Genomic DNA, 24887 nt, shown 5'->3' on the forward strand with positions numbered 1-24887 from the left:
AAAATAAATTCCTCTTATCTGCACATTCAGTCATTAATTGTAGCTGAGACAATTATGCCATTTGCATATTACATTCCTTATATATACTTTCTGCCTGCCAAGAGAGACTATTCCTGACTTGCTTGTCTCCTTCCAACTCCACCATAAGCAGAAAGGATAAGTATTCCTCACTAACATATGAGTCTTTATGATAATAAATTGATATCTCACCAAGGTTTGATTCTGAACAGGAGGTGCCCATTCGTAAGTTACTGTATTGATGGACACATTCTTCTTGACTGTCATGGGATTAGTCAGTATCATTACATTACGTTTATACATAGGGATACCATCTGATTTCAGCTTTGCAATTAGAGTTGTATACTTTGTATCCTCAAAGAGCTTTCCCACTTTGCGGTCATCTTCATTACTGGTGGGAACATCATGTTCCTCTTGCCCACACTTGCAATTTCGACATATTTTTCTAGGTTCAAAAGAGAAGCATAATTTAGACAACATAGATACATGGAAATAGAACTGGTCTTGTACAGTTGCAAGAAAAAGTATGCGAACCCTTTGGGATTATGTGGAGTTTTGCATGAATTGGCCATAAAATGCGCTCTAAACGTCATGTAAGTCACAACAATAGAAAAACACAGTCTGCTTAAAATAATACTACACAAACATTAGCTGTTGTCATGTTTTAACTGAACATAAGATGGAAACATTCACAGTGCAGGGTGGAAAAAGTATGTGAAACCCTAGCCTAATGACTTCTCCAAGAGCTAATTGGAGCCAGGAGTGAGCCAACCTTGACTCCAACCAGTGTGATGATATTGGATGTGTTGCTGACAGCTGTCCTGCCCTTTAAAAACACACACCTGTTTTGGGTTTACTGGTCTCAAGAAGCACTGTCTCATGTGAACCATGCCTCGCAGAAAAGAGCTCTCAGAAGACCTATGATCAATAATTGTTGACTTGCATGAAGCTGGAAAGGGTTACAAAAGTATCTCCAAAAGCCTTGATGTTCATGTGTCCACGGTAAGATAGACTGTCTACAAATGGAGAAAGTTTAGCACTGTTGCTACTCTCCCTAGGTGTGGTCGTCCTGTAAAAATGACTGCAAGAGCACAGTGCATAATGCTTAATGAGGTAAAGAAGAATCCTAGAGTGTTAGCTAAAGACCTACAAAAATCTCTGGCACATGCTAACATTTTTGTTGACACATCTACAATAAGGAAAAGATTAAACAAGAATGGAGTACATGGGAGGACACCACGGAGGAAGCCGTTGCTGTCCAAAAAAAATATTGCAGCACGTTTGAAGTTTGCAAAAGAGCATAATAATAATAATAATAATAATAATAATAATAATAATAATAATAATAATAATAATAATAATAATAATTTAATTTAATTTCTATACTGCCCTTCTCTCGAAGGACTCAGGGCGGTGTACAGGGCAATAAATACAATAAAAATACAATGTACAAAAGTTAAGAAAGAATTAAATATTGTAGCCCAATTACAGTAAAAATCAATAAAATTAATATTAAAATACCCCAAACCCATCAGACCAGGCCGGCTTGTTCAAATAAGTAAGTTTTTAGGTCACGGTGGAAGGAGCGAAGGTCAGGAGCCATCCGGAGCTCAACCGGTAAACGGTTCCAAAGGTCTGGCGTGCCCACAGAGAACGCCCTCCCCCTGGGGGCTGCCAGTCGACATTCTCTGACCGACGGCACCCTGAGGAGGCCCTCTCTGTGGGAGTGCACTGGACGAAGGGAAATTGATGCCGGCAGCAGTTGCTCCCGTAAGTAATCCAGACCAATGCCATTTAGGGCTTTATAGGTCATCACCAGCACCTTGAATCTCACCTGGAGGGCAACCGGAAGCCAATGCAGCTCGCGGAGTAGAGGTGTTACATGGGAGTATCTGGAAACCCTCACCACCACTCGCGCGGCTGCATTCTGCACCAACTGAAGCCTCCGAGTAGTCCTCAAGGGCAGCCCCATGTAGAGAGCATTGCAGTAGTCTAAACGAGAGGTCACGAGCGCATGAGTGACTGTACACAAGGCATCCCGGTCCGGATAGAGCCGCAACTGGTGCACCAGGCGAACCTGGGCAAGGGCCCCCTTAGTCACAGCTCCTATATGATCTTCCAAGGAGAGCTGTGAATCTAGAAGGACACCCAAGTTGCGAGCCCTATCTACGGGGGGTAATAACTCACCCCTCATAATTAGAGGTGGAATAATCTGAATTTCCCGAGATGCCGGCACGTACAACCACTCAGTCTTGTCGAGATTGAGCCGAAGCCTGTTCCTCCCCATCCAGACCTGAACCGCCTCCAGGCAACGGATCATCACATCGAGGGCATCACTGGGGTGGTTTGGGGATTAGAGATGAAAAGCTGGGTATCACCAGCATATTGATGATACCCAACCCCAAAACCACGAATGATCTCACCCAGTGGCTTCATATAGATGTTGAACAGAAGAGGCGAGAGGACCGACCCGAGGGACTCCACAAACGAGAGGCCTCGAGGTCGACCTCTTCCCTCCTGTCAACACCTACTGCAAACGTCCCAGGAGGTAGGAGGAGAACCACTGCAAGACAGTGCCTCCCAGTCCCAAACCCCTGAGATGCCTCAGTAAGATACCATGGTCGATGGTATCGAAAGCTGCTGAGAGGTCTAATAGGACTAGGACAGAGGAGCAACCCCTGTCCCGAGCCCGCCAGAGATCATTCACCAGCACGACCAATGCTGTCTCCGTGCTGTACCCGGGCCTGAAACCCGATTGGTACGGGTCCAGATAATCAGCTTCCTCCAGGACCAGGGGAAGCTGATGCGCCACCACACTCTCAACAACCTTCGCCAGAAAGCGAAGGTTGGAGACCAGACAAAAGTTATTTAACACAGCTGGGTCCAAGGCAGGCTTCTTGAGGAGAGGTCTCACCACCGCCTCCTTCAAGACGGTGGGGAAACTACCCTCACTCAAAGAAGCAGATATGACTGCCTGGATCCAGCCTCGTGTCCCATCCCGAGCCGAATAAACCAGCCAGGAGGGGCACGGGTCCAATAAACATGTGGTGGAGCTCAGCTTCCCCATAATTCTGTCCACATCTTCCAGAGTCACAGGATCGAACTCCTCCCAGATGACATCACCAAGACCGCCCATGTCCTCACCGTCAGACTCTCCCCAGTTGGAGTCGGTCCAGATCCGAGCGATTTTGTCCAACAGATGTTGGCTAAACTCCTTGGCATGACCCTGCAAGGGCTCCTCCCTCACCTCCTGATTAAGGAGGGAGTGGGTCACCCTAAACAGGGCGGCCGGGTGATTATATGCAGATGCGATGAGGGTAGCAAAGTAATTAGACCTTGCCGTCCTCATCGCCGCGAGATAAGACCTCATACAGGACCTTAGTCACAGCTCTCTAGGCCCCGTCTCCGACGCTTCATCTCCCGGAGCTCCATGGAGAACCATGGAGCCCACTGGGATCTGCACCGGGTCAGGGGCCGCATGGGTACAACTCGGTCGAGTGCCTCTGTGGCTGCCTTTTCCCAGGCTTCCACTAGGGCATCGGCTGAACTGTGAGCGAAGGCGGCAGGTGGGGACTCAAGCATGGCCTAGAACCGCTCAGGGTCCATTAAGCACCTAGGGCGGAACCATCTTGTTGGTTCAACGACCCCACAACGGGGAGTGGCAAAACGGAAGACCAGCGGACGTTCCACAGCAGTACTGGCAAAATATACCGTGGACAGATGAAACCAAAATCAAGTTGTTTGGGAAAAACACACAACACTATGTGTGGAGAAAAAAAGGCACAGCACACCAACATCAAAACCTCATCCCCAGTGTAAAACATGGCAGAGGGAGCATCATGGTTTGGGGCTGCTTTGCTGCCTCAGGGCTTGGACGGATTGTTGTCACTGATGGGAAAATTAATTCCAGAGTTTATCAGGACATTTTGCAGGAAAACGTACAACCATCTGTCCGCCAGCTGAAGTTCCGCAGAGGATGGGTGATGCAACAGGACAATGACCCAAAGCATACAAGTAATTCAACAAAACAATGGCTTCAACAGAACAGAATACGCCTTCTGGAGTGGCCCAGTCAGAGTCCTGACCTCAATCCGATTGAAATGCTGTGGCATGACCTTAAGAGAGCGATTCACACCAGACATCCCAAGAATATTGCTACACTGGAACAGTTTTGTGCAGAGGAGTGGTCCAAAATTACTCCAGATCGTTGTGCAGGTCTGATCTGCAACTACAGGAAACGTTTGGTTGAGGTTATTGCTGCCAAAGGAGGGTCAACCAGTTATTAAGTCCAAAGGTTCACATACTTTTTCCACCCTGCACTGTGAATGTTTCCATCTTATCTTCAATTAAAACATGAGAACAGCTAATGTTTGTGTAGTATTATTTTAAGCAGACTGTGTTTTTCTATTGTTGTGACTTACATGACGTTTAGAGTGCATTTTATGGCCAATTCATGCAAAACTCACATAATCTCAAAGGGTTCACATACTTTTTCTTGCAACTGTACAACTTATTCAGCCCAGCAGAATCCCAATTGTAATTATGACATACAGTCATCACAAATATAGGTCCACTTTTCTTTACTGCTGAAATTTATTATTTAGTAAAAACTATGAACAAATGTCCAGAAAAACCAAAGAAGTTTCTCAGTTACCTACAATTACTAGAAGCCTTATTATTTGTTTTATCATCTAATGAGTGGTGGAATCCAAGATGTTCTCTGAGCTTGATTGTTTTCTTGCAGATATTTAATTACCCCAAAAGGTAACATCTTCAGTGCTAGAAGGGTGTAGGATTTACTTTAATTCAGCACTGAAGATTGTATCTAGTTGGGTAAAGAAATTTCTGCAAGAAAAAAACCAAGCTCATAGAGCATTAAGCACTCAATAGTTTAACCCTGAACCACAGATATTTCTTCTATGAGCATCTAATGCAGGCATGTCAAACTGCCGGCCCACAGGCTGGATGTATCACACTGAAACCGTGCCCACCCCATTACCGGCAATGGAGAAAAAGTCGCAATATGTAGTGTGACGCCACGTGACATTGCGAGTTTGACATGCCTGATCTAGTGAGTCTTGACAAGTACTTTTAAGTAGCATCCAAATTTCAGTACTTGCCCTTATGGGAGGTAGTATGAGTTTCTTACTTGTTCTGTTATTAATAAGTAGCCAAAGGGAGGGGGCCGGGGGGGGTTACTGGATTTTTAACACAGAGATGCTATTTGTGAATTGAATGGTTATATAAACTTGTTAAATAAATAAAGTTATATATAGGGAAGAATGAAACAGCATTTGATGTTTGTTGTTCTATAATTTAAAGCTACCAATTTTATTGTATTTTCTTTATCCTTAGTTTTTATAACACACTTAACTGATTTTTGTCTCAATTTACAATTTTTAAACTATAAGTTTTCCTTCCAAATTATATTTAAATACAGAAGAGGATATGCACTGTTTTCCAATTTACATCCAAACAATTAGGAAAATAATAGTTACATTTCAGCAAAATTTAAAATGAACTATGTTGATAATCATTTTAATTTAGGTCAGTACATACCAAGGCAAAGACAAAACAGGACTTTTCAAAACTATTGATTCTGAGATTAAATTGTTATGCTTAATTTGGGGACAGTATCCCTTTCAATAATGAGAGGCAGACAACAGTGGAATATAGATCTGCCTCTGCTTTTTGCTTATGGTCACCACACAAAGTTCTGTTTGATCACCATAACCAATCTGATCCAGCAGGTATATTTTTATGTTTTTATTATTAACAGCAATTTGGAGTCTCTTCTGCACAACACAAATCTCCCCAGATTTCTGAAAATGTTCAAAATATAAAGATTTTATTCACATTCTTCTTTCTATGATGTGAACAGCAACCAAGATTCCAAAATCTGAAAACATTGAAGTGCAGGCCATATATGGTCCAAGAATACCAAATTGTATACCTTATCCAAAAATATTTTTTTGATGATCACAATTATGCAGATTTAAGGCCTTTTACATCATTAGTCACATAGCAGTAATATAAATTCCTGAACTGGTATGTTAGGAACTTTCCTTATAACTAAATGGAGTTTTTTCTCCACATCTATAGCAAAAAATATAGTGTAACAAGTATTATACTCCCATCTAGTGGAAAAATATTAAACTGTAGGTTTTAAAGCAAATCGTATACCTCTCTCTCTGTGTGTGTGTGTGTGTGTGTGTGTGTGCGTGCGCGCGCGCGTGTGCATGTCTTTTTCTCTCTCTGTGTCAGCTTTATGGCCTTCACTAAACATACCTGATTTGAAACATGTCCAATTGTGTGCCTGTAAATGCCACAGTTTACTGCATAGATACACAGTGTGATGCTGTAAGGCACTAATGTGCTTGTAGACCCATTATTTGATACTTATCTCCCACCTATTTCATTAGATTATTTCCCTGTAAAGAGGACCAATTTCAAGCATAATCTTTATTTCCAAAAATGATGCTGAACCTTCCATATCCCACAGAGACATTATTAAAACATAAAAGTAAGTAGCTGCAGCCCAACATATTTGCAAGTATGCCCATTTGATAAGGGGATGTTTTCTGTTTGGAACCACCAATTATGCTGGCCATTTTGGGGAAGGATCCATTACATACTCTAAAAATTCCAAATATAGAGACTCTCCAAACTTCATTCCCTTTTTAGTATTATATCAAAACAAAGGTTATTTATTAAAATTTAATGCCTTATATAATCAGATTTTATCTGCATTTCTCTCTGTCTCTGTCTCTGTCTCTGTCTCTGTCTCTGTCTCTCTCTCTCTGTAAGTATACAGAATTTTACCTCCAGAAGTGTAGCTCAAATCCTTCACATTTATCTTTACATTTTAAACATGGGGCTCCAAATCCTTCTTCATGTCCTAAGCCCATCTAGAGTGAGAGAAACAGAGAAGGGGGAAAAACAGTTTTAGCATAATATTATTGTAAGGCATATGATATCTTTTACTGGTGGGGCAAACAGTGGCATACTTCCAAAATAAAATAAAAAACTTGCCACTTTGGCATTGCAATGAAATAAATCATGCTCTGGTGCTTTATTTGGGTATCCATAAATGATTATTATCATGATAAAGAAGTTAAAATGAAGAAAAAAAATATACAACACATTTTTCTGATAGCAGATGCTGGTATGTACATATGCAACGGACACTTTTCCATTAAAGGCTAGATTTTAGAAGAATACTCATTAATAGTCTGCCTGTACATTTAAGCATACAACATTCAATTTTGTTAATGTACAACTAGTCTGATACTCAATACCTAAAAAGAGTCAAAGCAGAGCATAATCTGTACTACAAACTAGATTAAAAATAGGAATCTGAGCATGGTAATCTATTCTTGAAAGGATTTTGAACAATATCTTGTTATATAAATAGTCATTGCTGTCATCAGCCATTCAGCTGTGTCTGACCCTGGGCCTCTCTATGGATCAGTACTCCATGCATGCCCCTCTGTCTCACATTGCCTCCTTCAGATCTGCCATCATCATCTTGGTGTCATCCTTTATTATGTCCAGCCAACAGGTGGCCCCTTCTCCTTTTTCTGATCACTCCTAGCATGGTTGACTTTTTGAGTAAGTCAGCTCTCATGACATGATCGAAGTATAACAGCCTCTGTTTGGCAATCTTGATTTCAAGTGATATTTTGGTGTAATAAAAATATAATATAAATATAAAAAATATATTTTACTATTTATATTTTATTTATATAAATAGTACTTAGTATTAATTCAGCTTGGCCTTGTATGTTTAACATCTGTAGATTTTTCCACATAAAATTAAATCATTTGTAATATATTGTAAAATCCAACCAAATTCTGGTTGGAATTTAGGAAGTATACAGGTAGTCCTCATTTAGTAATCACAGTTGGAACTGGTAACTTGGTTGTTAAGTGAAATGGTCACTCAGTGAAACTGCAACTATGCTCATGATCTTACTTCAACTTTCCCTTGATTTAAGGTAAAGGTTCCCCCGCACATGCGTGCTAGTCGTTTCCGACTCTAGGGGCCGGTGGTCATCTCCGTTTCATAGCCGAAGAGCCAGCGTTTGTCCGAGGACGTCTCCGTGGTCATGTGGCTGGCATGACTAGACGCCAAAGGCGCACGGAACGCTGTTACCTTCCCACCATAGTGGTCCCTATTTTTCTACTTGCATTTTTACATGCTTTCGAACTGCTAGGTTGGCAGAAGCTGGGACGAGTAACAGGCGCTCACTCTGTTACGCGGCACTCGGGATTCGACCCGCCAAACTGCTGACCTTCTGATCGACAAGCTCAGCGTCCTAACCCACTGAGCCATCCCTTGATTTACTGAACTGCAAAGCCTGAGAATTTATCATTTTTCATCACCACTGTACTTGTGAATCATTGCTAAACAGGATATTGTTAAATATAACTCTAAAAAATTGTCAGTTATTAATAGTTGTCAGAAACCAGTACTTTTGAACAGTTAATTGGGCTATTTGGAGATGGAGCAGGAAGAGAATGGTACTTTCAGACTTGCAAGACTGATATCAGCCTCAGATGAGCCAACTCTATTTTATTGTAATGATACATTGACAAGTACTTGCAAATCTGAAAGTACAATTCTCCTTCTGCTCCTTTATTGCTTGGAAAACTAGCGAGGGTCTCTTCTGAGCCACTTGCCTCACTCACTATCAAGCCATGGGCTATGTTATCTCTTATCTGACAGTTTGGTGGCAGCATCTCTTCACTCAGTCTCCCAAGGTCTTTCTCACATATTCCACTATTACATCAAACCGCCATAGTCCTTTTACTGTAGCAGTGAATTGTAAAGAAGTCCTCTGAATGGTTTGCAGATCAAAAGGTATTAGAAAGTAGTTATCATAGCTAATTCTGAACTGTGTAGATAAATAATAAAATCAACCAGAACTCAAAAAAGATACCCCGCTCCAGCCCAGGATGGAGCTGTAATTTTGGTCACTATCACACTATCGTCTTTTTAGGGACACAAGTCATCACAAGTGAAATAAAGAAAATCCTTTCTTTATTTGGAATATCTGATCTATGAAGTAAACCACACAACTCTGAGACCAGCACACTGCATTTCAAACAATCACGGTTATTTATTTAGCAATACATTTATAGCATAATAATGTGAACTGAACTGTATTAAACAGCTTATACCATACTGTTATAAACAATTTATAGTATAATAATATAAAATGAACTGTTTAGATGCTATATTGTTTTAAACTGATTTATTGTAATAATTACTATATTTATATACTGTTTTAGTCAATAGATTTTAATCAATACAGAAAAGCAACAGTGATTAACAGTCTACCATTTTTCTTAATTCAGGAATTTATTTTGCAGTAGAAATGATTAATCCATCCTCAGCATAAAATGTGTGCAAGTGCTTGAGTAAAACCTTTCCACACATGAATATAATTTAAAACCTCTGCAGAATTTATGTTCTATAACAGGCATGTCAAACTCGCAACGTCACGTGACATCGCGCGACGTATCGGAACTTTTTCCCATTGCCGAAAATGGGATGGGCGCGGTTTCTCCATGACGTTCCGGCCCACGGGCCGGCAGTTTGACACCCCTGTTCTATAACAATGTTTGAGCAAGCAGATTTAGGAGGCAGAAAAATTAACTTTTTTTCTGGAAACAAACAATATATGCTACTGCAGTCAACAAGTGGATTTATTTTGATTTAACTACATTGAACTTTGAATGCCTTTTAAAAAGCTTCAGGAAAAGCAGATCTCAAGCATTGCTACATTTGTCATCATTGTGATTACTTGCCTCAGAACATGTGTTATAATTGCTAGAAACTATATATTGGACTGACATGGAATTATTTCTGAACACTAAAACTAATTTTCCAATGTATCCAAAATTATAACAAATTGGCCCATGCAACAGCCTAACAGAGGATGGAATTAATTTCTCCATAAATGGAATCATGGAAGAAACTAAGATACATAGGTCATTTGAAATGTTGCCAGAAGAGATTTCTGTATGTCAGTTGCTAAAAATTCTAAAAACATCTGGCATTTTAAACATGTCTAGTCAGATTTTAAACCTGACGGCATATGAAAGGCATTATAAGTGGACTGATTGAAATCATCTGCTTCACAGTGTCTTCATGACTAAAATATTACTTTAGAGCCTAGTGTTGTAAATGGTTACAGCCAACCTAATGTTTGAAGAAACAAAGGGCTTGATTTAATCAGCTTGGAATGCTCTAGGGGGGTGGGGTCAGCACTAGTCGACTTCTACATTAAACTGTGTTGTCTTCAGTCTTTATCTGGCCTCACTCAAATGAATCTTACCTTGACTTTTGCATGGAAGATATGCCGCCATGTTAAGCTAGGTATTCCTAGCTTAACATGGCTAGTTTTACCTCACCCCCCAAATCAGCCTTCTGAACAGATTGCGCTCCATGTTGCTTCCTGGGAGCCTCAAGGAAATTACAGAGAGTAACATCTTGAAAGCATGGTCTCGCCTGGAAGCAACTCTTGAATTCTGTAAAGATATAACTTGGGGAGTCCCAGTTACTCTGGGCTGGACTGGGTTTGACACAAAGTTTAAGAGGAAAAGCATCCTAACCAGCATCCTGTCCTCAGTTGGATGGCTGTAACTTGCAGGAACCACAAGCCCAGACTACACATCTGCTTTACACTCTACATCCTAACCAGAAATTGAATCCATCCGCTCCTTTATTCTCCTATCCTTACAGCTTCAATCTTACCAGCCTTTCCACAAGGGAGAGTAGATTTGTCAATTTGTTGCAAAACCCAGATCACAGCCACAGAGACTGAAACAATCACGTGTCCTGCCACAAGAGACTACAGAAATGATACCATGACACCAAAGCTCCACACATCCCATTTGAACATCTTAGAGCAAGTAATCTGTTACTGCAGGACTCTCATATAACCTCACAATGTTAGGAATATACAAGCTGATGCCTATTATTTTCTTCTGTCCTGCGGAATAAGAAAATGCTATCCAGCCCCTTCAGCCAGTGATCATGATTTCCAATAATGGAAGATAAGATGAGATGAGAAAAAACCGCTTTCAGGGTTTTTTTGAAGAACTGGATCAGGTTGTCATCAAAGAAGAACTATTGTTTCAACTTAAGAATGAAATGAATGAATTTTCACTTTTTTCTTTTTGTGTTGTATCTTCCATATTGTGAAAAACTATAGAAAGGACTATTTTCCTAGGAATATTTTGGATCAAATGGGAATGAGGGAGAAATTAATTAATTGATCTGAATTATCCACGGTTACCCCACTGCAATTCAACAGACTTTTGGTGGCTTACAGATACAGTATAATAAAAATAGAAAAAATACTAAACTATAAAAACCATAAAACAGGCAATGCAAAAAGACCCATCCTCCAGGAGGAGGCTACTTCAAGGTCTAATACCACTACCAAGAAACAATTCTGAGCATTGAACTCCTGGCCTCCTGAAACTGGAGAACAATCAATTGCCAACTCACCTACCAATGTTCAGGCCAATTTCTGTGGAGAGAGGTTGTCCCGTAGGTAGCTTGGTTTGAAGCCATACAAGTTGTCAGTAGCACTTTTGATTGCACCCAGAAGCTAAAAGGGGAATCAATGCAAGGCTCACTGGCAGTGAAAACTGCCAGTGAGCATCCAGGTGACTGTATGCTGTATCAACTAAAACATCTTGAGGGAACATGGTGGTGCAGTGGCTTAATGACACTGGGAATGTCAGCCAGAAATGGTTTGCACTCTGACAGTTCAAGCTTGGCTCTGTGAGTTCCCCGCATCTGACTGTTAGCTCCTGCCCTCCCAGCAGTTTGAAAGCATGCAATATTGTGAGTAGATAAATGGGTACCACTTTGGTGGGAAAAATCTAGCTGTGACCACATGAATGGAGAGAGGAAGCCAGTGATGGACCCTGGCCAGACGCTAGGAGGTGAAGGCGTGACTAGAGTGGCAGAGGAGCCTGGAAGAGCCAGGTGCTAACTAATTAGTGTAAAGATAGTTTGTCCCCCGCTGTGCACCAAGGATTGACATGCAAGTGCTGATGAACTACTAATCTAGGCTGTTAGACTGCATTGTGTCTACCATGTGTATATTTCCCTGACTTTGTATGCCAAAATAAATAAGAAGCTTCTCAATGGTTTTTAAAGGTAGACCAATGTAGGCTGCATTGCACTAATCTAGATGTGTGATGATGAGGGCAGGAGTCACTGTCAAAAGGACCTCTTATCCCAGGAAAATCTGCAACTGAAACTGCAATGAGTCCTGCCCATGGCTCCCATCTACTGCTTTAGTGTGAATCCAAAAGGACCCCCAAGTCATGGATCTACTCCTCCCTGTCCAAAGTAATCATTGGGCTTGAAAGAGAACCCCAATGCACAAAGAGCAATTCTGTCTTGCTTGGGTTCAGTTCCAACTTGGTCTTCTTAATCTCCTCAGCAGCATCCTCAGTATGGCCTGGGGCTGTGATATAAAGCTAGGCATCATTGGCAAACATGATACTAAAACCACAAACTGCCAGATGACTTTTCCCAACAGCTTCATGTAGAAAGCAGAAGGGAGAGGATGGACCACTGCATTAGTCCATAGGGAAGCAGTTCTCTAATTGACTGGTACAATCTGCTAAGGAGTGTCTGCCCTGCAGGCAGTCATAACAAAGGTCATTCACTTGAGTAAACAATGCAATCTTGGTCTCATGCCCAGGCCTGAACCCTGATTCATGGGTCAGAACAATGTATTTCACCTATGAAGCTCAGTATGGTTAGAGATTGAATGGTGTTGTCTAACGTGGATGGACCTAAGAGGCCTCTTAAGAAGGGGATGCACCATGGCCTCTTTCAAAACCACAGGCATGTTCTCCTCTCACAAGCGTTAATAATCTCTTGGTTGCAGGAAATCCCTTCCTTCTGCCACCCAAAGGATCCAGGGCTGAGGAACCAGCTTACAAATAGCCTACAGATAGCCAAGGTCACCCTGCAGATGAACCTATTCATTTCCTCAGATAATATGCCTAAGAGAATTCTCCAAGCACCAAGCTATACCCTGGCCAAGTAGAGTCCAGACTGAGTTTAGTCTGCATTTGAATTTTGTATTTTTGAAACAAGGTTATAATATTAAAAAATCAACACTGTTTGCACTTGAAAATGCAGTTTGCAAACCAGATACATACACACATACATGTATGTATACACATATGTATACATACCCACACACATACATACCCACAACACATATATACATAGACAAATATATTGTGTTTGTGTGCACGGACGCACATTGTTTGTAAAAATGATGTACATCTGGGATATTCCCTTTTTCTTATTGTAGTATTTGCAAGAAATGTTATTTCCTTCTTCACATTTTTGAAAACTTAAAAGGATACCAGGGATGATAGCCTGGACAAATGTAGGCTAATTTCTAAAGCAAGGCAAAGTAAATAATTTGGTTATCCAGCTGAGGATGTTCAGTGCTCTCTGGAAAGTGCCTTTCTAAAAGCAAACTCGATCCTATTCTGGCATCTTTTTCACCAGTATTATTATTGAGCCATTATTCAGAATTCAGAGAGTTGAAGCTCACACGGCTAAATGTGGCCAAGGTCCAGAAGTGAAAGAATACATGAACATACATAGAAAGGCTGAAAGAGATATAGCTAGTAAACACTATATGAATATAAACACTATAGAGCCCTTCTTTGTTCAATAAGGTTTTAAATAGATGGAAACAATTTGTTACCTTGGCTTTTGGGATGAACATTTGGTTTCTTTTAAAGCTTACCCTTTCATGTTATTATTTTATGCTCTTAAGTTATTTTATTAGACAGATTCCTTGCTTGTAAGCATCACCACACAGTTCTTGCTTAGTTCTGCTCTGATACAAGTCCAAGTATAGAAATAAATTGAGGGTTTTCTTGTGATAATGCCACTTCTATAAAATTGCTTGCATAAAATACTAAAGCAATTGTACGTCTGTTAAGAAGAAGATGTTTTCATTTGGCCTCATTTCAGACAAGTTGCACTGAACTCAACTTCAACCCAATAATGGCACTGAACCCAACTTCAGAGTAATTAAAACAGTGATTTCTATGTTTCCTTGTTTCCAAAGTAGCAGACACAAAGCAAGAAGAATTGAGAAAAGCTGTATGAAAAGAATGAACAACTAGCACTTTGCAGTAAATAGGAGTCAAAACTTTATTCTTATACAGTGTTTCCCAGAAAATAAGACCCGGTCTTCTTTTTTTTTTTTTTTGCCTCCAAAAGAGGCACCAGATCTTATTTTCGGGGGGTGTCTTTTCCATGATCTCACCTCACGGCAGCGGAACCAACAGCCCAGCCACTTCTTCTGTGGCCAAAGGAAATGCATTTGCAGCTGGGAATGGAGCTGCAGCCTGTATTTCACCATCAGAGGCCTTCTGGAAAGGCCTCTGCAGCCGAGAACTGAGCTACAGATTGAATCTGTAGTTCGGTTCTCAGCTGCAGTAGCCTTTCCAGAAGGCCTCTGATGGCAAAATGCAAGTGGGTGGAGGGAATCCAGAGCTCCATTCTCAGCTGCAGAGGCATTTCCTGAAGGCCTCTGATGGCAAAATGCAGGCTGGGGAATGCTGCAGAAGAAATGGGCTGGTGAGGCAAGGCAGGTGTCAATTCATGGGAGGCCTCGCTGCATTGGCAAGCGGGTGTGGGGTGCATGGGGCACCCCCACACCCCACCTTGATTTTTAGGTGTGCGCCTCACCCCAAAACTAGGGCTTATTTTTGGGGTAGGGCTTATATTTCATCCACCCCCAAAAATCAAGCTAGGGCTTATTTTGGGGGTAGGTCTTACTTTTGGGGAAACACAGTATGTTAAACAGCCTTGTACTATATGATTAAGCCAGCTTGCATTTCTGACTCTCTTCATTTTAATTTTTCACACATCCAAGAATATACCTCAAGTCAAAGATTTATCATCTGAATAGAAATATTTATTTGCCAAAGAGAGGGACCCATGACTGTGCCAGTTTCTTTTTTCCTGAGATAAACTATGTAAGCTTCACATGCAAATTGGCCTGTGTCTGTGACCTGATGACATATATTATGGAGGTCACCAATGTTACAGATGGTAACATAGACTCCAGCCTGGAACAAAAGCTGATCTAGGAAGCATTTAATAAAAGATGAACTGGATTGATTTTGACAGATTTATGGTGAATGCGATATATTCTGGGGAATATATAAAATGTCTATGTGCATACATATTATTATTATTATTATTATTATTATTATTATTATTATTATTATTATTATTATTCAATTTCTATACCGCCCTTCTCCCGAAGGACTCAGGGCGGTTAACAGGGCATATATAAATAACAATACAAAAGTTAAAAAGAAATTAAACAAATGCCCAATTAAAATACAATAACAATAAAAACAGTAAAGAAAACCCATTAAAAAACCCTAATATTCCCCATCAGGCCAGACCAGCTAGTTCAAATAAGTGGGTCTTCAGCCCGCGCCGGAAGGAGCGAAGGTCCGATGCCATCCGGAGCTCGACCGGCAGTTGGTTCCATAACACCGGAGCGCCCACAGAGAAGGCCCTGTGGGCCACCAGTCAACATTCCCTGACCGGAGGCACCCTGAGGAGGCCCTCTCTGTGGGCACCCACAGGGCGGAGGGGAGTTGACGCCGGCAGCAGGTGGTCCTCGAGGTACCCCGGACCCATGCCATGTAAGGACTTAAAGATCATAACCAAAACCTTGAACCTCACCCGGAAGACAACTGGTAACCAATGTAGCTCGCGGAGCAAAGGTGTAACATGGGAGTATCGGGAAACTCCCAAGACAACTCTCACGGCCGCATTCTGTACCAGTTGGAGCCTCCGAGTGGTCTTCAAGGGAAGCCCCATGTAAAGAGCATTGCAGTAGTCCAGGAAAATACACAAATTCATATATTTGTACAAACATACTATATACAAAAACACAGACACACAACTTTTAAATTATATATAATAGAAAAAACTTTATTTGTGGAATAGCTCTGACTAATTTTAAAGACATTCCTGGCATTTAAAAACATCAATAGAAATGTGTTTATTAATTACTGATCTTTAAAACATATTGATATTTAGGCTCTATCCTTCCAAACCATGTATTGCTCAGGGCACGCCCATTTTTTTTCCTGAAAAGAATGATTCAAGCTTATTGTTGAAAATCAACAATCTCCCTGAGATTACATCCATAAATTGATGTCATGCTTATGATTTTATCTTTGTCAACCCCTCCCTACATCCAAGATGATTTCACTGCTTTACATACTATTAGGTGAAATAAAACAATGTGAGAGACTATGGATTTTTCTCATAGGTAATTAGGCAAGGCATTTTAAACAATGTAGATCCTACACTTGAACTCTATGACATTTACTGCTGAAAGGTTAAGATGTCTGTTGAGGGTGACAGAAACATTCAGGATTCTGAGAACATATTGTGGTTCTTCTTGTAAAATGGCTACTATGGGGAAATAACTCTATGAAAAGTACAGATTTCTACCAGGCCCTTTTTTCTGCACTGCCCTTTGCAGTCCTTCAGCTTACTTTCATCCTTTTTCTGGGTAGATGATAAATAAAGGCAAGTCTCTTTAAGTGTAGCCCCACTCTGATGACTTTATAGACATATTAATGTAGGTATTTTGATAACAATACAGAAGCAGTTTATCATTTCCTTAGTGAAGTACAGTATGTATTTTTGATTTTACAGTCTAGTCTACAACTTTGGAATGTTTTGGAAGTTTTCCACCCAAGTATTAACTAGGTGTGATTATGCTTATTTTTCTAACATAGCAGAGGTCAGTATAGTTACAAATCTATCAGTAGATTATAGCCATCTAAAATAAAATGTTATAGTTTGCATCTCTCTCATTATTTGAATTATACTTGATTTGGACTCAAAAGAAGACTGCTTTTAAAACAGCAAACAGTCTTAGTTAATTCTCGCTCATTATTTTACATCTATTTGAGAAAAAATATTTTCCACAGTATTGTTGTATTGCTAAAAGTTACCATAATGCCGTGGTGGTGAACCTATGGCTTGCATGCCACAGGTGGCACACAGAGCCCTCTCTGTGGGCATGCGCGCCGTCACCCCGGTCCTAGGCCTTCAGCTGGGTTTTATAAAACCTTTTAGCTTTTGCTGCCATGTGCAAAAAAAAGGTTCAATCAATCAATTTCAACTTCTCACAGGGGAAAAAAAGATCTCGCAAAGTTGGAATTGACTGAACTTTTTAGTCCCACCCAGTCTGCCATTACCACCGCAGCCACGCCCAGCCAATGGGCCATGCCCAGCCAATGGGCCATGCCCAGACAATGGGCCACACCCAGACAATGGGCCATGCCCACTCGGCACCCGACGATATATAAGTGGGGTTTGGGTTGCAGTTTGGGCACTTGGTCTCCAAAAGGTTCTCCACCACTGCCATAACTGATACATTTAATAACAAAATGTCTTTGAATGCATTACACATGCAATGTAGTTTGATGGGTCTCTCTCCTAGAAGATTGGTGAGATTTAACATAGGCAAGACTGGGAAACACTGCTCTGTACAGCAAAGATGAATCTAATTTCTAGATACTTGAACAGAGAAAAGGCAAAATAGAATGACCTGACCAAAAATAAAAACATTCAAAGGAATATAGAAACCTGTTGCTGCTTAGCCTTACATTTTTTTAAAAAAATCAACAAACTCTGATTTTAATATCTTAGCATCGCATCTGAATTTCAGCCAGTTGCTGAGTACCATTTTATGGTTGGGAGAATGTTACTGCATAGGTAGGCAGCTCTTGGGCTACAAATACAATTAATTATATAGTCCGTTCCCATATAGATGCATCGTCCACTATAGCAGGGCTGATAAGATTACTAACATGTATAGCTCAACAACATTAGAGCTGTTCTTAACCTCTGACACAAGCTTTCGGTCCTATATAGGTTTTCCATACATTATTTCTTTTAACTCTCTTTTAGGAAAAACAGGAAGAAAAAGATAAAGACTCCAGTCGTCCCAGGACTTAATTCTTCTACATTCAATTTGACTTCTGCATCATTTTCAAGGGTGACAAGGAATTGTATATCTCATCTTTTTTTAGTTATTATAAGCAGAAACATTTGACAAATAGAATGTCTGACAAGCCATAATAATAAACAGCTTTCTCTGCAAATTTCTAATATTTAGTGTGCTCTATAAAGAAAATTATCTGTAATTTTTAAAAAGCACATTTCACAGCTATATATTTTTTTTAAAAAAAACAAAAGCTTATACAGCAAACTGATGTAGCAAAGTCCATTATTCAGATGCACCTTTCCAGACATTTAATCATAAAATAGATCTAATATTTATGTTGTTTACAAGCCTGAGATTTATATTTATTAGCTTTTCATATCGTGGCCCAAGAACACAGGCCTTCCAAAGAGTTTGTATTGAAGACCACCCACATTTTCAACCAATTTTAACTGCCCTGAGTCCTTCGGGAGAAGGGCGGTATAGAAATTGAATAAATAATAATAATAATAATAATAATAATAATAATAATAATAATAATAATAATAATAATAATAATAATAATTCAGAAACAATAGCAGTAACAATAGTCAGTAAAGAATGCTACAGGACATATGATCTGTTCTTGTCACCCCACCTACCCAAATAAAGCAAAGCTTTTATCTGCCACCAGAGGAAGAAGTTTCATTCAATTTTAATATTTTCTAAGATCCTAACTTTGGGAAGATTCATCTCCAGGTAACATGTGATACAGTCAAAATTAAAGTCATCAATTTGAATAAGGGATGACAAGTTTAACTATTTCAGTGTTTTTAACCTAATGTCTTGAACTACAATATGTGCACAAGATCAGCTCATCTAAAGTCACCAAAGCCAGAAGCAAATGCAAAAATTATAGAAAACATTGACATAAGTTAATCTATTTATCATAGAAACATATGTCTTGATGTCTTTGTACTCAAAGAACTTTTGTTTCTGGAGTCTTCCTGTGTAGATAGGCAGCAGAAATGAAGATAGGTTTCTTTTTATGTTGGGGGTTTGCCTGAGCAACTTTGTTCAGGTAGCATTTTGGACAATATGTAAGTATGCAATTTTATGCCAACATTTCAACATTCCTAACTGAAATGGTTGTACATTATTAAGGGTCCCCCCCCACACACCATTTATATTTTGTATTCAGCTGGAGGAAGTAGGTAATTCAATGTAACTTTTATTTAAAGGAGTGAACAAGATTTACCTCTACCTAAATTATGATCATATTGTACTATATAAACATTTATGTACCATAAACATGCATATAGTCTCACTTTCAACCCAATCAACAGCCAGTCAACCAACCGACCAAATAGTTAGTCTCTACAAAAAGAAAATCATCAATTTCCCCTTCCCAAAACACTATTCTCTGGCTTCGGTGAAAAAGGACTGAAATGGTGGGGTGCCAAATTTGAGACCATGTCAAAGGGCAAGACAAGATTCCAAGGGATTCCGGCATTGCCCAGCGCATGCAGGTAACTTCTGACCAATTACCCAGTTTCCTGACTCACTGTTCTCTTACCTTCTTGATTTTGCTCTCCAAATCCATGTCGGGATCCTCGGCACGGAGAACACGAGATTCCGGGACCAACGGCAATAGAGACGCCTTTTTCCTTCCTCCTCCACCCTTACTGATGATAGAAGGATGTGGTTAGAAAGGAAATGTGTTTCGCGAGATTGCTCCACACGCTAGCTCCTGGTCTCCTTTTGCATCTCTCCAGCTGCTGCGGAGTAGAGTCAAACTTCCGTCTTCTGCGGCAGCGGAGAAAGGAACAAAGGAAGCCCTGCAGCCAATTAAACCCCAGCAGCTTGCAAGTCTGACAGCCAATGGCGGGGCTTCCGAATACCTTTACTCGGCAGGCGGGTTGGCTTTTGCCCGGGGGCAATTCGCGTTTAATTGCGTGCGTTAAGTGAACGCAAGTCAGAGCTTTGGCAGCGGTTTGAGCCAACCGAAGTCTAGGCTTAAAGCGGGACTTTTCGCAGGGTTTCTGAGTCAGTCAATGAATGGGGTGTCAGAGAAGGTCATGGCAAAGGTATTTGCTGACGCAGCCGCCCAGCTCAGCCAATTGCTGCTGGTGCATTTGACTATGTTTTCTTTCTCATCTAAGACGAAGAAAAAACACGAACAATTTATTATTGGATTGGATTGAGGGACGGACTGCTCTTAACGAGATTATTCTTTCTTTTGAAAAACTACTTCCCCGCGTTTGGGTAATTAATGAATCTTTCCCTCCCCCCGCCCCCGCCGCTCTCTTTAATTTTGGACTCAGCTAGATGGCATTGCCTCGCCAGATCTACAAAAGCTAGGCATGGTGGTCCACCCTTAGTAGAGTACAAGAGATACCTTGAAATCTGAAGGCTGTAGAAAATGAAAAATATCAAAAGAAGGTAATGGAAAAATTGCATGGACATACATATGGAGTCATCAGGAGTTGAGTTCTGTTGAAGAAGATATTTGCCTCTCATTTTATATCCTATACCTGTGGTGGTGAACCTATGGCACGCATGCCACAGGTGACATGCAGAGCCCTCTCTCTTGGCATGCACGTTGTCACCCCAATCCTAGGCCTTCAGCTGGGTTTTATAAAACCTTTTCACTGTAGGCCTCCGCCACTGTGTGCAAAATAAATAAATAAATGGTGATGTCCATTTTGCTCTATGAGTTCATGGTGAGGTAATCCTAACCCTAAGTGGAATTTTCGTCCAATGGGATTTTCCCATGTATTTTACCAGGAAACATAGGGCAGCCTAGAAAGGTAACTCCTAACCATACCCAAGCCCTCCGGGTTTGTTGGTGATGTCCATTTTCCTGTGTGAGTTCATGGTGACCTAACGCTAACCCTAAGTGGAATTTTCCTCCAATGGGATTTTCCCATGTATTTTACCAGGAAACATAGATAGGGCAGCCTAGAAAGGTAAGTGCCTGCCTAACCATACCCAAGCACTATGAGTTTCTTGGCGATGTTCATTTTCCTGTATGAGTTCAGGGTGACCTAACTCTAACCCTAAGAGGAATTTTCCTCCAATGGGATTTTCCCATTTATTTTACCAGGAAACATAGATAGAGCAGCCTATAAAGGTAGGTGTCCTCCTAACCATACCCAAGCCCTCCGAGTTTGTTGGCGATGTCCATTTTCCTGTATGTGTTCAGGGCGACCTAACCCTAAATGGAATTTGCCTCCAATGGGATTTTTCCATGTAGTTTACCAGGAAATATAGATAGGGCAGCCAAGAAATTAAGTGCCCTCCTAACCATACCCAAGCACTCTGAGTTTGTTGGCGATGTCCATTTTCCTGTATGAGGTCATGGTGACCTAACCCTAAGTGGAATTTTCCTCCAATGGGATTTTCCCTTGTATTTTACCAGGAAATATAGATAGGGCAGCCTATAAAAGTCAATGTTCTTGTAATCATACCCAAGCACTCCGGGTTTGTTGGCAATGTCCATTTTCCTGTATATGTTTATGGTGACCTAACCCTAACCTCAAGTGGAATTTTCCTCCAATGGGATTTTCCCATTTATTTTAGCAGGAAACATAGATAGGGCCGCCTAGAAAGGTAAGTGCCCTCCTAACCATACCTAAGCCCTCTGAGTTAATTGGCGATGTCCATTTTCCTGTATGAGTTCATGGTGACCTAACCCTAACCCTAAGTGGAATTTTCCTCCAGTGGGCCATGCCCACTTAGCACCCAATGATAACATAAGTGGGTTTTAGGTTGCAGTTTGGGCACTCGGTCTCTGAAAGTTTTGCCATGATTGTCCTATACTTTTGTTAATTGACTTCTTGTATCTGACTGATTTTATGTTCAAAATAAAGCCAAGCTATCTGTCAGCTTCATTCTTAAGTTGCTTGCTGTCAGCTGCCATGACAACAGGGAGGGGGGCAATGGGCAATTAAGGGAGGGAAGCCCACTGGTGGAGACAGAGTTGGTGGAAAAATTTTCATGAAGTTTTCATGTTGCAGATAGTTTGGACTTTGCTTTTGTCTTCAAGTTCGTTTTTTCAAGCTTTGGTATGCAGCAGGCAGAGACAGTATACCTGACTTTCCCAAAACATTTTTTGGCTGTGTGAACTCTGTTTGCTAGTTACAGGGGGGTGGGATTTTGGGTTTGTTACAATTTGATGCTTCACACAGTTTTGCCTCAGATCTTGCCTGAATTAATTGTAGTCACTTCTTTCCAAGTAAAAGAACCTTTTCTCTAAATCTATGGAGTAAAGGGTTTTTCTTTCCTAGGATTTGAGTAGAGGTAGCCCTGAGGCATTAGGCAAGATCTGCTTCAATGGTCAACCCAGAGACAGCAGTCTACCAAGCCTCTAATGTCCAACCACGGGAGTGAACTGGAGGAACCCTGGGCTATGACATCCCCACCACCACCACACTGCAGTTGAGACTAGGCAGATTGGTAAGGGACCTGTAATTTCCCCGCCGTCTTGAAGGAGGCGGTGGTGAGACCTCTCCTCAAGAAGCTTGCTCTGGACCCAGCTGTTTTGAACAACTTTTGTCTGGTCTCCAACCTTCGCTTTCTTGCGAAGGTTGTTGAGAGTGTGGTGGCGCATCAGCTTCCCCTGGTCCTGGATGAAGCGGATTATCTGGACCCGTTCCAATCGGGTTTCAGGCCCGGGTACAGCACGGAGACGGCATTGGTCGCTCTGGTGAATGATCTCTGGAGGGCTCAGGACAGAGGACATTCCTCTGTCCTTGTCCTATTAGACCTCTCAGCGGCTTTCTATACCATCGACCATGGTATCCTGCTGCGGCGTCTCAGGGGATTGGGAGTGGGAGGCACAGTTCTTCAGTGGTTCTCCTCCTATCTCCTGGGACGCTCGCAGTCAGTGTTGGCAGGGGGGCAGAGGTCGACCCCTAGGACTCTCGTTTGTGGAGTTCCTCAGGGGTCGGTCCTCTCGCCTCTCCTGTTCAACATCTACATGAAACCACTGGGTGAGATCATTTGTGGTTTTGGAGTTGGGTATCATCAATATGCCGATGATACCCAACTTTTCATTTCGACCCCAAACCACCCCAGTGATGCCCTCGATGTGATGCCCCATTGCCTGGAGGCGGTTTGGGCCTGGATGGGGAGGAACAGACTTCAACTCAACCCTGACAAGACTGAGTGGCTGTGCATCTCGGCATCCCGGGACATTCAAAATATTCCATCTCTTCGTATGGGGGGAGAGTCCTTACCCCCCGTGGATAGGGCTTGCAATCTGGGAGTCCTCCTAGATTCACGACTTACTCTGGAAGACCATATAGTGGCCGTGACTAGGGGGGCTTTCGCCCAGGTTCGCCTGGTGCACCAGTTGCGGCCCTATCTGGATCGGGATGCCCTGTGTATGATCACTCATGCGCTCGTGACCTCTTGCCTGGACTACTGCAATGCTCTTTACATGGGGCTTCCCTTGAAGACCACTCGGAGGCTCCAACTGGTACAGAATGCGGCCGCGAGAGTTGTCTTGGGAGTTTCCCGGTACTCCCATGTTACACCTTTGCTCCGCGAGCTACATTGGTTACCAGTTGTCTTCCGGGTGAGGTTCAAGGTTTTGGTTATGATCTTTAAGTCCTTACATGGCATGGGTCCGGGGTACCTCGAGGACCACCTGCTGCCGGCGTCAACTCCCCTCCGCCCTGTGGGTGCCCACAGAGAGGGCCTCCTCAGGGTGCCTCCGGTCAGGGAATGTCGACTGGTGGCCCCCAGGGGGAGGGCCTTCTCTGTGGGCGCTCCGGCGTTATGGAACCAACTGCCGGTTGAGCTTCGGATGGCATCAGACCTTCGCTCCTTCCGGCGCGGGCTGAAGACCCACTTATTTGAACTAGCTGGTCTGGCCTGATGGGGAACATTAGGGTTTTTTAATGGGTTTTTTACTGTTTTTATTGTTATTGTAATTTTTAATTGGGCATTTGTTTAATTTCTTTTTAATTTTTGTATTGTTATTTATATATGCCCTGTTAACCGCCCTGAGTCCTTCGGGAGAAGGGCGGTATACAAATTGAATAAATAATAACAATAACAATAACAATAACAATAACAATAAACCCAGATAGTCACAGGATGTAGGGATGTAGGATGTAGGGAAAAGGGAAGAGCCTCTCTTGATGAAAATCTGGAGGATGCTGAACCAGGCCCTTCCCTAAGAAGCAATGAAGAGTCAAAGAGCCTGGGAAACTTGTGCAAGGACCAATACCCATGTTCCCTGGGTCAACCCAAGCGTAGCCAAGGCTGGAACTACTATGGTGGCACTGCACCTACTCTGGCTGGACTGGCGCCAATGCAAGCAATACCACTACCACCACTAATTGCTGAGCACGTCCTCTGCCACTAGGGGCTGCCCCTCAAAGGTGTCAAGCCCCAAAGGTCCCAGCATTGGGGGTGAAATATGGGGAGTCCCAAAAATCGACCTCGCCTTGAACCGACACCATAGCAACCGTGTATGGAACAAATCTCCCCCCCCCCGTGCAGAAAAAAGCCCTGAGGTCAGCAAAAAGCCACTCCAGACCTAGACCAAGTACAGCATGTTCCAAGTATGGGAAGAAGGGGCACTGAGCTGTGGAATGCCAACCCACCAAGGGTACGCGAGCACCTGACTGGTGGTACATGGTGTTGCCTTCCTCCCTCCCTGCCTCCCCACCCTGCTCCACTCTTTCCCAGCTCACTTGCTGCCAGAGAACATGCTGCTTGGCAGCGGCCTGCAGAAACCCTACTGAGGGTGTGCGAAGAGCACAGGCGCAGTGAGGCCCCACCCTCCCCAGGGACTCATTGTGCAGCAACCAGATCGAACTC

General features: G+C 42.0%; 1 protein-coding gene across 1 annotated transcript in view; it reads right to left on the minus strand.

Annotated features, from left to right (window-relative positions):
* The window catches only part of TES (testin LIM domain protein), a 31601-nt gene extending 11667 nt beyond the window's left edge, over nt 1-19934 (minus strand). The window contains exons 1-3 of the mRNA XM_083366708.1: nt 19630-19934; nt 6841-6926; nt 211-463 (exon numbers count right to left, since the gene is read on the minus strand). Of these exons, the coding sequence (XP_083222834.1) occupies nt 211-463; nt 6841-6926; nt 19630-19656 (366 nt within the window). The 5' untranslated portion in view covers nt 19657-19934. The remainder of the gene's footprint in view (nt 1-210; nt 464-6840; nt 6927-19629) is intronic.
* Nucleotides 19935-24887: the final 4953 nt, after the last annotated feature.

Source organism: Vipera ursinii (genome assembly GCF_947247035.1).
Source record: "Vipera ursinii genome assembly, chromosome: 6".
Lineage (NCBI taxonomy): Eukaryota > Metazoa > Chordata > Lepidosauria > Squamata > Viperidae > Vipera > Vipera ursinii.